Below are 13672 nucleotides of genomic sequence, written 5' to 3'. Positions count from 1 at the left end.
GAGTGAAAAATTTATTATACTAATATCATATTTTTTTAAATGTTTGATTGATGTGAATTTTGTAAAATTTTTTCAACATTTGATGTTAATAATTGTAAATAGTATTACATATCGTAACAACAATCAAAACAAAAGTATATAACATATAATAAGAAAAATAAAAATAAAACTAAATACCATATATATATATATATATATATATATTTAGCTTAATCACATTGATCGATGTTTTGTAAATGTAAAGAAATAGTTTGATACAAAATGTACAAAAAGTTTTTCAATATGTTCGAATAATATTATAGATAATAGTAATAATAGTAAAAGGAGTAATCTTAAATTTGGAAATACTATAAATAATAGTAGTAATAATAAATTAAAGATAATTATGTTAAAATACTAACATTTAAAAAAAATTCTTCTTCCTTGTTGTTAGAGAAAATTTATTATTTTAATAATTTTTAATTTTCAAAAAGATTTAATTCTTGTATATCTTAATTATGATCATTCAAATTAAAAATGAAATAAAATTTAAATTGAGAAAATGTAATAAATTAAAATTAATTATTCATAAACTACATAATTTATATCATAAACTTATTAAAAATGAAATAAATATTAATTACACTTTTTAAAATTTATTAATTTTGATAATGAAATTTTGTAAATTATTTTCAATTTTAATCACTACTTTATAATCCTATGCTTTTCTAATTATTCAGAAATATTTCACTTTGTGAAAAATAATCTTAGGATCCCCCAATACTTTGGTAAGTGATTATTAAATTTATTCAATTAATTATTTTATTTTTTATTCTTAAGATTTTTTAAAGTAATTTCTTAAATTTTAATCAATGCATAAAAAATTAAAAGGTCAAACAATGGGTTAGGAAATACTTCAATTGTGGTTGGATTTGGCCCCAAACTGATCCGGCCCAAGTCTTTTTTTTGGCTCTTTCTACTCAATAAAACGATGTAGTTTTGATCTATAGTAAAATTCTAACTTAACCCTAACTATAGAAGCTTTTTTTATTATTAATTTTTTTTTTCATTTTAGGTTCTTTCATCTTCTACCACTAACCAATCCCTTTCTTTAAACCTTCTTTCCCTTCCTTGGTCCCTGACACTGTAGCCATCGTCGGCTTAGGCCTTTCCAACGGTGGCCCCCTCCCTTTTCCTTTTCTCTTCTTTTCCCCTTCGGTCGGTAGTTTCAAAAAGTCCCAAGTAGGGTATTTGACTACCTCTATTCCATCTTTCTCAAGTGTCAAAATTTTCAAATATCCTCTAAAATTCATGTAAATACAAAAACAAATAAAAGTGTAACCCATAGAAATCATATGTAGTTAAGAATCAATATACTTAAAATGGAGACTTCTATGTACAATTAATAATTGGTACGTACCTAAAACCGTGCTGGGCCTGCGAGCAATCTTGCGTGCGTAAGGCCTTTTTCTTGCGGGTATTAGTTTTCGGGGTTATCATTTCATTCTTGGTCTCGGCAGACAGGAGCACAACGGCCCAGCTAACTAGTTGAGCTCAATGCAAAGGCACGAGATTGCTGACTTGCCGTTGTTAAGGCGTCAAGGACCCAGTTAAACTTGAAAGCGTCCGTTGGCAGTAAGTTGGTCGATCTTTTGCTTTTTCTTGGTTTTCCCCCATTTCCACCCTATGATTGCATGAAACAACACCAACCTGGTTCATCTTTGTTTGTCAATATCAACCAGAAAACTTGTAAGGAATTTTGCTGGTATATTTCTTTCCCTATTTGACCCCTAAGATAGATATATATATATATATATATATATATATATATATATATATATATATATGTTAATATCTTTTTGTGCATTATACAGAACGGATCGGGTTTCCCATTACTATAATGCCTTGCCTTAATCTTGCATTTCATGGCTTCTGTAATTTGTTTGTGCTAATTTTTTCTTAATATTTCAGGTCTTTCTTACTGCCATGTTACAAAACTATGAATTTAGTACTTTCATAGTTTTTGTTTTTCTTTTTGATAATTTTGATGGGGAAATTTCTTACTTTTGTGGAAAAATCATTACCATTGATTGTAATTTGGTGTTCTTCTGTTGTTCTCTGCAGAAATATTTGGTTGCCCTTTCTCCTTCTCGGGCAAATCCAATTTCTTGATTTTGTTTATTTGGAAAGGGAATTCAACGAAAATGGTATCCCAATAAATCTCTTTCCTTACCCCTCCCTTCCTCTGCTGTGTTATGTATGTATTTCTTAATAGCTTTAATTATGATATTTATTGTTCCTATTCGCTTAAAAATAGTTGCTATATGGCAGGTTTATCATTCTAGTTTTGTTGATGAGGAAGGAATTACTAAAGCCTGTGGCTGCCCTTTACTTCCTTTAAAAAGTCATATAAAGGGTCCTGCTCCTGTTTCAGATCAAGGTTGGATTTATGTTTTATCAGCTTCGTTGGGTATTATGTTCTTTTCTTATTCTTGAGTTGATCATTCAAGATGGTTGTCTGCAGATAGAACAGATATTGTTGATGAGGCGATCACATTCTTTCGCGCCAACGTGTTCTTTAGAAACTTTGATATTAAGAGCCCTGCAGATAAGCTCCTTATATATTTGACTTTCTATATAAATGTAGCTCTGAAGAGGCTTGAAGGCTGTAGAACCTTGGCTGAAGGGACCAAGGCAATCATTAACTTGGGCTTGGAAAAGGTTCCGGTGCCTGGAGAATCTGGTTTTCCTTTCCCAGGGCTCTTTGCGCTTCCACAGTCTCAAAAGGAAGCAGGCAAATCTCCCTACTTTTTTCTTTTCCATTTTGTAGTGCATTAAATGTCACATAGAATATTGAAATGCTGGCTATTTGTGAAACTTGTCCAAAGTATCAGTACCATATCCTTTTAGTCACTCAGCTGCTTCTCTGTACATAATCTTTTTGTTGTTTTTGTCTTTACTTATCTCACAACAATAACTTGAATTATTTTTTCATAAACGATTGAGAATTATGAGAATCAAATGCACTTCCTTCTTTACCATTACAGTTTTGCTTAACAATTTGATGTCATTCTTGAATTTATGCTGATTTAACTTGAGGGGATCAAGTTGTTTAAAGAGCATTCTTGCCATGATTGTATCAAGTTGTTTTAAAAGCCTCTGTTTTGATGAACAAAAAATTTTGACTCTGTTTGTTTTCTAATATTGCTTTGATCAATACACAATAAATGTTGAAGGAAGTTTGCAATGCTTATAATATTTCGTAAAACTATTGGTTTCTGTCTGCTACATGAAAGCTCCTTATCCTTTCTGATGATATTCGCTGCTTTGACTACTGAAGCTTTGATAATTTGCTATTGTATAATTTGTTAGTTTCTTAAATGCAGAACTGCTCAGGAATTATCTAAAGCAAATAAGAGAAGAAACAAGTGGGAGACTGTTGAGTGTCACCTATAGGCCCAATGGAACTCCAAATAAATGGTGGTTAGCATTTGCTAAAAGGAAATTCATGAACAACATTGCTTCATGAAAAAATAACTGTTGTATATCCAATGAAAAGTTACTTGTAAAAGCATGCTGAATTTTGATGTGAAAAGATTATATGTTTTGAATGTCTGTAACGAAGTTAACTTGTACATTTCGTTTGATGGAAATTAGTATTTTGTTGTCTTCATTGCTTCATGAGACAAGCGAGCAGAAAAAGCATCACTTTGGCGTCATAGCCTGCTTGCTGGTATAAAGCTTGGTTATGAGTTAACATGGGAGCTGAGGATTATGGAAGTGCTTCCTCTGGCATGTAAAAACACACCCTTAGTTCTCAGGTCATCTTCCATTACCACATATGTATTTCCTTCTTTGAGGCTTCAAAGTCCATGAAAGCCTAGGACTCCAAGCTGGTCTATATGTTGTTTAAGCAATCAATTTTTGGCTCTAGCTTTTGCTATGAGTGAATGTTTGTTCTGTCATCTTGCATATCAGAGCACTTTATGACATCTCATGTGAAAATTTTTAACAGGTCTTTAAGCTGCCTTTAGCTATAACAATGTCCATCTTGGCCGTGATGTTAGCAAGTACTAGTTCTTAAGAGGATTCATTCTTGCAGTTGACTCCTTATTTCTTTTCTGTTGATGACATTAAATATTGACAGACTCTCATTCATTGCTAGCAGTGAGGCTCAACCAACATTGCTAGCCTTGAAAGCCAATACTAGCCCTTATTTTGTTGTAGTTGCAGCATTCCAAGCAAGAGGTTCTTAATCACTAGTAGTGGTTAAATTTCATCTTTTATGCAGCCATCACAATTTTGCAATTAGCAAGAAGCTGTTGAGCTGTTTTTCTTTTGAGCTCCTTAATTTGGCACGTGGCTACTATCTTGGTTGTGCTCTGCTTCTCAAATTTCTAATTGGAGACAGGCTTTTAGCCACCATCAAACCAAGTCATATCAACCAGAGCATGATCAGTGGCCGGTAGGGGATGTGTGCTTTTCAGTTTCTGTCAAAAAAACATTATCCTCTCTGTTCTTGGAGACAAAAGTGGATTTGAACAGTAGAGGGGAACATCCTGGGGGAAGCAGAAAGGATGAATGAATGCAATCTTCCGAATTTGCCAAAACAAGTAAAGATGTTACATGAAAACATGTGGGTTTCCTAGAAAAAGAATGTAACTGGTTTTGTTTTCCCTCAGCTCTGAGTGAAATGTCTGTTAAAGGGTGGTTGCGCATGATTTGATGACGATAATGGTTCCAGCAAAACTGGCCTACCTACAGCACAACCGAATTATTGAGGCTGGTTGGTGGGTTAGCCACCTTTTGGAGGCATGTCACTGATTCCCCCATTGACAATGACTAGTATGACGGAGCAATGGGCATCCTCGCATGCCCAGTGAAATTATTGGAGCCATGTGATTTGCAGATGGTTGGCTGGATTACTTGTTTAATAACTATAACATGCATAGATTTTAGTAACTAATTGTTGCAGAAATGATTGATGGTCCATTTCACCCAATTTGACCCACTTACATTCTTCTTCTCATCCGTACACTTATCCATCAATCATAATAACTTTAGTCCTTACATGGAAAACCTCACAGCAGATTAAAAACTAGAGACTTCCAAATACAGTGTTTCATAAATTGTAGAATAAGATATATAAATTTTGCATTATGTACTCATGATGTCATTAGTTTCGTCTCATTTTTGGATTGACTTAATTATATTAGAATTTGACCTAGCAAGTCTTGTTAATTGCCATTCACCATCCATATTGGCCACCAATAATGTGATCCGTCCAAAGCCAAATCTCGTAACAACACTTTCATAATAACCCACTCCATCTATGCAACTTGTAAAAAACAAACCTCATAAGAGCCTTCTCTTGCATCCACGTGTCTAATGACCAGGCCCACACGTGGTATCATTGGGGAGCTCATTTGAGGTTTTTTTTTTTTAATATTAGGTTATAGATATTTGATATCGAATTATAATCAAATGTTCAATTTAATATTTAAAATTTTTAAAAATGTAATAGGGTACTCAAAATTTACTTTCATTTATTATAAAATAAAATACCAAGATCTTTTTAAGTTTTAACTAAAATTTTGCTTGAGTTTATTAGTTTTTGAAATAGACAATAAAACTTAAAAATGTAAATACCATTAATATAAAATATAATAAAAATTAAAATGCTCTTTATCATTTTTCTCTTATTTTTCTCTTTCAAATAATGTGGTCAATCGACGATGCTCTCATTCGTTGACTAGCCAACCTAAGATAAGTGCTTCCTAAGGGAGGGGATTGTTGATCTGGTGCTCCTTTTTTGGTGCTCCAGTCCCTTGGGAAAGCATCGATCTCGACGCTCCTCTCCCTTGAGGAGCATTAAATCGGTGCTCTCTTCCCTTCTCTTGGGAGAGCATCAATCCTAGTGCTTCCCTCCTTTGAGAAACATTAAATCGGTGCTCTTTTCCCTTGAAGAAGATTGAGAGATTTTTTTTTTTGTAAAAGAGAGAAAACATTTTAAAATTGAAAAAAATATAATTTATATAATAATTATTTAAAAAATTAATAAAAAATAAAAAATATATTTTTAATATTATCACGTTATTAAATTAACCAAAACAGTTGATTAATAATTAAATTTATATGTTTAGCGAAATATTTTATTTTGAAGTAAATTTTTTATTTAAAAAATTAATAAATTTGTATAAAATTATAATTAAACTTTTAAAAAAATTGAACATTTTAACTTTTATTATATAACACATTCTATTAATAAAATTAAAAAAATATAACATACTTTCATTTTTAATCTTAGTAGATACGGTAATAAGATCACACACAATTTATGCTAACGAAATCAGTAAAATATATAATTTGATAAATGAAAGTAAAATTTGAATATCAGATCACATAATTTTAAATTTCAAGACGAATACAAAATTAATAAATACTCTTTTCGAATTTGGGATCCCCGTATAAGCAAAATGCAGTCTCCACTCCCTCTCCGTAGTCCAAGGACTTGTTTGGAAAGTCCCAGTGACAATTTCCTCGATAAGAGGTTGCCTACACGTGCGCCTTAGTCAAGCAACGAAATGTCTAATTTAAAGCACGGACTCCCGTGGGTCAATGTACTTTTTCTTTCCTTACCGACAAATCTCCTAGATTTTTCCAGCTACAAGCCTAGCTTTGTAGCGAAGGTTTTGATGTCTAAAGTACGAGAAGAGGAGCAGTCCCCCCTTAATTTTTGTTTTAGTTTACTTCCCATGAAAGAAAAGGGAAAATTCCTTAAAGCATATGCTTTTGGCGCTTTTGAAATTGTGGTACTAGAACGAAATCAATGACAAAATCAAGCTCTTAGCTACTGATAATTAAATTAACAAGTTTCATTAATGCTAATAAATGAGTTATTTTATTTTAAAGTGCAAGCAAAGTTAGACAACTCTGTTTGGATGTAGAGTTTTAACCGATCACTTGCATCATCTTTGGACTTCACCCATGCTTAATACTTTACATTAAATGCATAATGGTTGTGAATTCAAATGAATTAATATGGTTCAATACCAATCAAAAAGCTTTGGCTCAATCTATAAGTTCTGATATATAATAAATGACTTGTTTATCTCAAATTTTATGTATCAATCGAAACTAATTAATTTTTTAAATTAGTTCAATTAATCTTCTAAAAAATTATCTCCCGCGTTGTAAACTTAATATTTTTTTTATTGAAAATTGAGAAATGAAGTCATTGTTGGTGGACACGTCCATGGGTCGGGTGGCGTGCAAGGTCCAAGGGCCAGGCTCAACTTTGATCGAGCTATAAACGTGATATCTAAGCTTGGATTCGACTCATCTCCGCTTGAGGTGTTATTATATTAATAAAAAATTACTTAATTATACTCAAAAAGTATTAATATATATTAATATAAAAGAAATTGGCCAACGACTGAAAGGCTAGAAGGGGAAGGCCTGTGGCCATGTCAATACAGTTTTTAGCTGAAGCGTCTGCCCCATGAAACATGCCATGAATCCCTGGACAAAAGAGGAGAACCAAATTCCTTTTACTGTTTGCTTTTCTAGCTTGGCAAATTAATTTTACCCACATACTTACAGCCTTTTTGGATGCAGTAGCTTGGACCTTTCTTCGTTACAAAAAAAGATCTCAACCATCCAATCTGCACCAAATCAAGATTGTTTAATCTTGCGCACATGAGCCTCTGAATCTAACGGTTTAGAAAACAACACATCTCAACCATCAAAAATACCTAGCCTTTTCCTTTTGCCATCTCCCACTTTGGAAAAACCGAAAAAGAAAGGAGCACCCACAAAGTGCAGAAAGAAAGCCCAATGTTCACTGCTCTCTGCTTCTTTCCTCATTTCAGAAAAGAAAAAATAAAAAAAATAAAAAATTGAAGAATTCCTTCTTCACTCTGCACTCTCTTTACTCTTCTATCATTCCCTTTTTTTGGATCAAAGACATAATATATAGAAAAAAATTTGTAAAATCTAAATTCATTTAATGATTTTTTTATGGAAATAAAATATGTAGAAAAAGCCAAGCAAGGACAAGATCTGAATTCCAAGGAGAGCTCAAAACAGACAAGCAAACCACACTTCCCAACACTCTCATCAGAGAATAAACATAAGTAAACAAGGTGATTCTCATCCTCATTATTCTCCATGCTCCCTCACTCTCATTCAACCAATCTCAGCCGTTGATCTTCCCCCTTCCCTGATCCATGACCCTTATGTCCTTCATATCTAGGGTTTCCATTTCCAACACGATCATCGTCTCCCGCCGCCACCATGTCTTCCAAGATCAGCGGCCAGGTTTCGCCTCAGCCCTGTCCCCACATCCTCGACTTCCGCTCCCGCAACGGCTCCAAGCCGTTTCGCGCCCTCCAAGACTGCATCCGAGTGAAGCCGCCCGGCGGCGGCGCCGCCATTCGGAGGGAACCCTCCGAGGTCCCCCGGTGCGGTACGTGCGAGGAATCCTCCCGTCCCAGGCTCTACGCGTGCGTCGCCTGCGCCGCTGTTTTCTGCCACGCGCCTCCACTTCACTCCCACGCGTCGTCTCACGCGCTTTCCATCCCCGGCCACGAGATCGCAGTCGACGTCGACCGCGCTGAGCTCTTCTGCTGCGCGTGTCGTGACCAGGTGTACGATCGCGACTTCGACGCCGCCGTAGTCCTCGCTCAAACCATCACCGCCACCGCCACCACCTCCACCTCCGGATCCACCGGAATGCAATGCCACATCGCTGGATCTCAGCCGGAAAACCTACGAAAGCGCCGTCGAGTAGATTACCGCCCGTGGGCCCCAGATTCAAGAGAACACGTCATCATCGGAAACCATTCGATACCTCTCAACGACACGACCAATGCCTCATCGATTTCGTCAACAGAATTACCTTGGGGATTACGCGGATTGAATAATTTGGGGAATACTTGCTTTATGAATTCAGTTTTACAAGCATTGCTCCATACGCCGCCTTTGCGAAACTACTTCTTAAGCGATCGGCATAACAGATATTATTGTCAGCAAAAGAATGGTGCTCTTAATGGTACTAAAAATTCAAGATTGTGTTTGGCTTGTGATATGGACGCGATGTTTTCGGCTGTGTTTTCGGGGGATCGGACTCCTTATAGTCCAGCTAAGTTCTTGTACAGGTTAGTTTTTGGTCAAATGTGAATTTTTTAATTTTGACAGAGAATATGAAGGGTAAGAAAAAGTTAATCTTTTATCTTTTTTTTTTTTGGGTATTTTTTTTACTCTATTGATATAAGTTGTTAGTATTTGGTTTTGGGTAAAAAAAAATTGTGGGATTAATGTGATGTGAGGTTTTTGCAGTTGGTGGCAACATGCGGCAAATTTGGCTAGTTATGAGCAGCAGGATGCCCATGAATTTTTCATTTCCATGCTTGATGGAATTCATGAAAAGGTGGAGAAGGATAAAAGGAAGTCCCAGAGTCCAGGTGACTAGCTATCTTGTTGTTGCGAGGTTGTCTTAGTAACTTTAAGTTGCATTTCTAGGATGTGTGTTGTCCCTCGCTGAAATTGCATAGTGAGCATGTATGTTTATACTGGGAGTTTATATTGGTCTATTGTTTTATTTATATGGTAACCGGTAGATTAAGAATATCCCAAATCTAAGGAGTTTGATTCTGGGCCCACGTCTTCTGAAATACATCATGACATATAACTATTTGCTACATTTGTTCTGCTAGTGGTAATATAAGTGTTGGTTACATTTTTGTCAGTTTCTTCAAAAGGTTCTTGTTGTGGGAGCTTATTTTATGTTTATGGTTGATCAAATGATGCGAATTCTTTTGTAGTGTAGAACAACAAAGTCACTAAGGTATTTATCTTAATTCTGAATTTGATCATGTATTAATGGTATCACTGCTGGCATGCACTAGGAATCCATGTTGTCTGTAATTCCTAATTATATGGTAAAACTTTGCTGAGTTGTTGATTTTAGGTTGACGTTCTGGAAAAGAAAAGTTTGTATGCATCAGTCGGCTTGGAACATTGTACAGCAAGGAGATTAATTAGGATTTATAAATTTGGTTAGGAACCTTAAGTCTGCATAGGATGGGATTGTCTGCTGTTTTAGTGTTTAAGTGGCCAAATTATAGTTACCAAGAGGCAGACGTGAATCTAGATTAGAAGCAGTCTGTTTAACTAATTAGAATAAATCATTGGGGAAGGATTTTGTGAAATGCACAAATCACCTGGCCTAAAACTTGCTGCTATACTAATGCAGCTGTATTAACCAACTAAGATTCTCTTATGAGCAGCTACTATCCGTCTGTCCCTCGCTTTACTGTTTTTAGTATTTATTTTTTGAATCAACATCATCAAAGATTTTGCTAAAGATTAAGAAGTAACCCTAATATTTAACTGCAGGGCTTGAGTTTAGGTCTCTTCTTTCTTGCCCTAGGAGTTCACAAGTGCTTTCAGATTTAGGACTGCAGGCTTGATGATGTCAAGTGCTTTACTTCAGTAAGTCAACCTTCCTTAGCCTCTTGGTTTCATCATAGGAATTTCTCGCCTCACTTAATTCTCATGTTACTTCCCCTTTGCCATGTATAGGATTCTATCCTCTGACAAAGTTGATCCTGATCTCAAATAAAGGAGAGAGTTGATTTAGTTTTACAACCTGCATCAAAGCCATTTCTGTCTTTTGGGTCATCTTGTTTCTACATAAACTTTCTTCAAATGCCTTGGTTGGGTGAAGAGATCCGGATTCTTTTGAACTTGATGAAGTTTGGGCTAGTTATCTGCAAGGTTGTCACAACTTAAACCATCTTTGTTGTGATATGCAGCTTCTGGTTTTCTTGTGTGTTGAAATTTGATCTTTGGATTGGAAATCCAAGTTAAATGTGCGAAACAGAAGTAACAAATGCTAAGTTTAAGTTGTTGTTGAGCTTTAGTTGGAATGCAGTGGTTTTTGCATTGACTGTGTATATTTCCCTTTTTTTCTGGTCAAGTTGAATGCAGAACTAGCATCCTCTGTTCTGGTTCTGGTAAAGAAAGGTGGAAAGGGATTTTGATTCATTGCTATCTCTTAACTGTAGTTGAAATTTAACACCTGAGACTCTAGTTGCTTTCCATTCGAAGTTAGCCTTATACCATGTTTGTAGAAGCATGTTGCTGTTTTCTTTTTCTGTCATTCTCACTAAGATATAGTCAGCTTCAGTTATTCAAATGTGAATGCATGCCCGCATAACTAGATTGTTTGTCAGTAAACTGTTTGAATGAATCTTCATAAAGGAATGAGAATGTTAAGTGATAACACATCTCCTAGATTGGATATTTTCATGACCCCATTTCTTGCTGGTGCAGGCAGTGGAGATTGTTGCATTGCACACAGAGTATTTTCTGGTATTCTGCGATCTGATGTCATGTGTATGGCTTGTGGTTTCACATCCACAACATATGATCCATGTGTAGATATCTCCCTGGACTTGGAACCAAACCAGGGAGGTTCTGGGAAGTCTTCATCCACAAAATCCCACAATTCTTTCAATGTTGAGGCAGATTTCGTTGGCTCCAGCCAAAACTGTGGAATATCTACCTTAAAGGGTTGCTTAGAACGATTTACAAGAGCTGAGAAGTTGGGCTCTGACCAGAAATTTTTCTGCCAAAAGTGTCAGGTGAGACAAGAATCTCTTAAGCAGATGTCCATAAGAAAGCTTCCATTGGTATCGTGCTTTCATATTAAAAGATTTGAACATTCTTCAATACGAAAGATGTCGAGGAAGGTTGACCGGTATCTGCAGTTCCCATTTTCATTGGACATGGCTCCATATCTTTCTTCTTCCATCTTGAGGAGTCGATTTGGAAACAGGATCTTCCCTTTTGATGCAGATGAACAAGATGCATCGAATGAGTTATCATCAGAATTTGAGTTGTTTGCTGTCGTCACACACTCGGGTAGATTAGATGCTGGCCATTATGTGACTTATTTGCGATTAAGTAATCAATGGTACAAGTGTGACGATGCTTGGATTACTAGAGTTAATGAGAACATTGTGAGAGCCGCACAAGGGTACATGATGTTTTATGTACAGAAGATGCTATACTATAAAGCAAGTGAAAAGCAAGCTGCCTCAGGATATGATGTTCAGAGATGAGAATTTGGTTTTTAATTCAAATCATATAGGGCCGAAGATAGGCTGCATCATTTGAAGGTGGTTAATATGGAATCACTCATCAGATGCCATGCCTAGTTTTGTATACCATGAAAACAAGTTTAGTCAAGCTGCTCTGCTCATTGGTAAAAGACTGGGCTGCTCTTCACTCAGATTGGAGTTTCAAGTGAGCCTAAATTTTTGAGGCACTCCAATATTCAGGAAAATCAATTTTATAAGGTATGGGTTCCATAAAATGATTTCTGAATTTCTTTTCCCTTTTCATTCAAGTGTCGGCCTTTTGATTTATTATTTTTTTTTCCTTTTTAAACCTATCTGAAATCGTTTACTAATTGTTTCACACATGACATATCCTTGCCAACGGACTGATTTACAGTTATCCTTTTTCATAAGGCTAAGGTTCATTTTCTGAATGGGAAGGCACTCGTCCATCTTTAACATGAGCCTGACTGTTGGTTTAATTTTTGTCTGTGTCATGACAAAGCAGGAAAGAAAATAGTAAAGTTAAATCTAAGAACCTTCTCATTGCAGGATCATCTATGGCATATGGAGAGTTGATAAGTGATAAACCAGGCACTTCAAACATATTGACTATTTAAATACCAAAATGTACAATGCGTTTTACGAGAGCAGTAAAGGTTGAACTGGTAATTCCCTTGTTTTCAAGCTCTGGGGTCACTTTGTCTTTGACCAATTTCCTTTTTTAAATGATCAATGAAAGCTAAGCCTAAGGTTGTGATTTACCTGCATGGATGATGGTACCTTCATTCAACTCCTGATCCCTAATTGTATTTGTAACCATCAACCAGGTTAAACGTTTCATATGTTCGGCAATTAGAGAAGTAGCATATCGAGTTTTAAAAGTGTTACCAATGCTATTGTGTAATCTTATATGTAAAAGCCATCCTTATCTCTCTCTCTGTGGAAAGGTAAAAATAAAAAACACGTCTTACATCTATGGCCATCCCACGGTAAAAAAATTCAATGACCATTAACTACGAAGCGAGTACAGTAAAAATTAAAGCAAAAGCTACTAAAGGGAGTAAGTTCAGCTGATAGATGGGTAATATGGTGAGAAAGGGAAGAGACAGATTTCGACATGGGAAGGTAGAGAGGCAAAGAAAGAAATCAAAATAGGAAACAGGAGAGGGGACAGGGAAGATGGGTAAGGAAGAAGGTTAAGATTCTGGCAAAGATGTAGGAGGAAATAAATCTTGTTTATTACTCTATCGTCATATACAAATACAAGGAGATCAAAGAGCCTTGCTTGGAGTTGGATTGGTGAAGATGATCTCTTCCATGCTCGGAGAATTGCTCCTGCCGAAATTACTCTGTTTTGATTCCCTTTGATATCACAGTGAAGACAATCAATTTTCAATAATCCAAGGGCTTCATTTCTTGGCGATTATTACGAGTTTGACCCCATTTCTGGTTGGGCAATAGACATACCAAAAGAGAAGGAACAAGTTGCAATAAAAAAGGCCCATAATATTCACTAAACAACATCCATTTGACTTCATCAACAATATTTGATCTACTGATTTGTA

The 13672-nt window shown here is 35.6% G+C and overlaps 2 protein-coding genes across 6 annotated transcripts; both read left to right on the top strand.

The window, feature by feature from the left end:
* Nucleotides 1-1505: 1505 nt before the first annotated feature.
* On the top strand, nucleotides 1506-3922 carry ARPC3 (actin-related protein C3). Of its 3 annotated transcripts, none has more exons than XM_088809608.1 (5): nucleotides 1506-1744; nucleotides 2104-2186; nucleotides 2311-2419; nucleotides 2627-2773; nucleotides 3366-3922. In XM_088809608.1, the coding sequence occupies exons 2-5, from the start codon at nucleotides 2184-2186 to the stop codon at nucleotides 3506-3508; spliced, it is 402 nt and encodes a 133-aa protein (XP_088665734.1). In that variant the 5' UTR covers nucleotides 1506-1744; nucleotides 2104-2183; the 3' UTR covers nucleotides 3509-3922. The 3 variants fall into 3 exon arrangements, with proteins under 3 accessions (XP_088665734.1, XP_017982014.2, XP_007013592.2); XM_018126525.2 differs by having other exon boundaries at nucleotides 1508-1728; nucleotides 2504-2773; XM_007013530.3 differs by having other exon boundaries at nucleotides 1509-1744; nucleotides 2504-2773.
* Nucleotides 3923-7613: 3691 nt separating this feature from the next.
* On the top strand, nucleotides 7614-13373 carry LOC18588845 (ubiquitin C-terminal hydrolase 22-like). 3 transcript variants are annotated; one of them, XR_001929520.2, is made up of 4 exons: nucleotides 7614-9137; nucleotides 9319-9443; nucleotides 11317-12344; nucleotides 12657-13373. XR_001929520.2 is itself a non-coding variant. In XM_088809607.1 (4 exons), the coding sequence occupies exons 2-4, from the start codon at nucleotides 8275-8277 to the stop codon at nucleotides 12105-12107; spliced, it is 1779 nt and encodes a 592-aa protein (XP_088665733.1). In that variant the 5' UTR covers nucleotides 7614-8123; nucleotides 8234-8274; the 3' UTR covers nucleotides 12108-12538. The 3 variants fall into 3 exon arrangements, 2 of the variants coding, with proteins under 2 accessions (XP_088665733.1, XP_017983214.2); XM_088809607.1 differs by lacking the exon at nucleotides 12657-13373 and having other exon boundaries at nucleotides 7614-8123; nucleotides 8234-9137; nucleotides 11317-12538; XM_018127725.2 differs by lacking the exon at nucleotides 12657-13373 and having other exon boundaries at nucleotides 11317-12538.
* The last annotated feature ends 299 nt before the right edge of the window (nucleotides 13374-13672 follow it).

Source organism: Theobroma cacao, chromosome 9, assembly GCF_053813885.1.
Source record: "Theobroma cacao isolate CCN51 chromosome 9, ASM5381388v1, whole genome shotgun sequence".
Classification (NCBI taxonomy): domain Eukaryota; kingdom Viridiplantae; phylum Streptophyta; class Magnoliopsida; order Malvales; family Malvaceae; genus Theobroma; species Theobroma cacao.
Note: the sequence above shows the minus strand (reverse complement) of the source record. Positions and strands in the feature narration are given on the sequence as shown.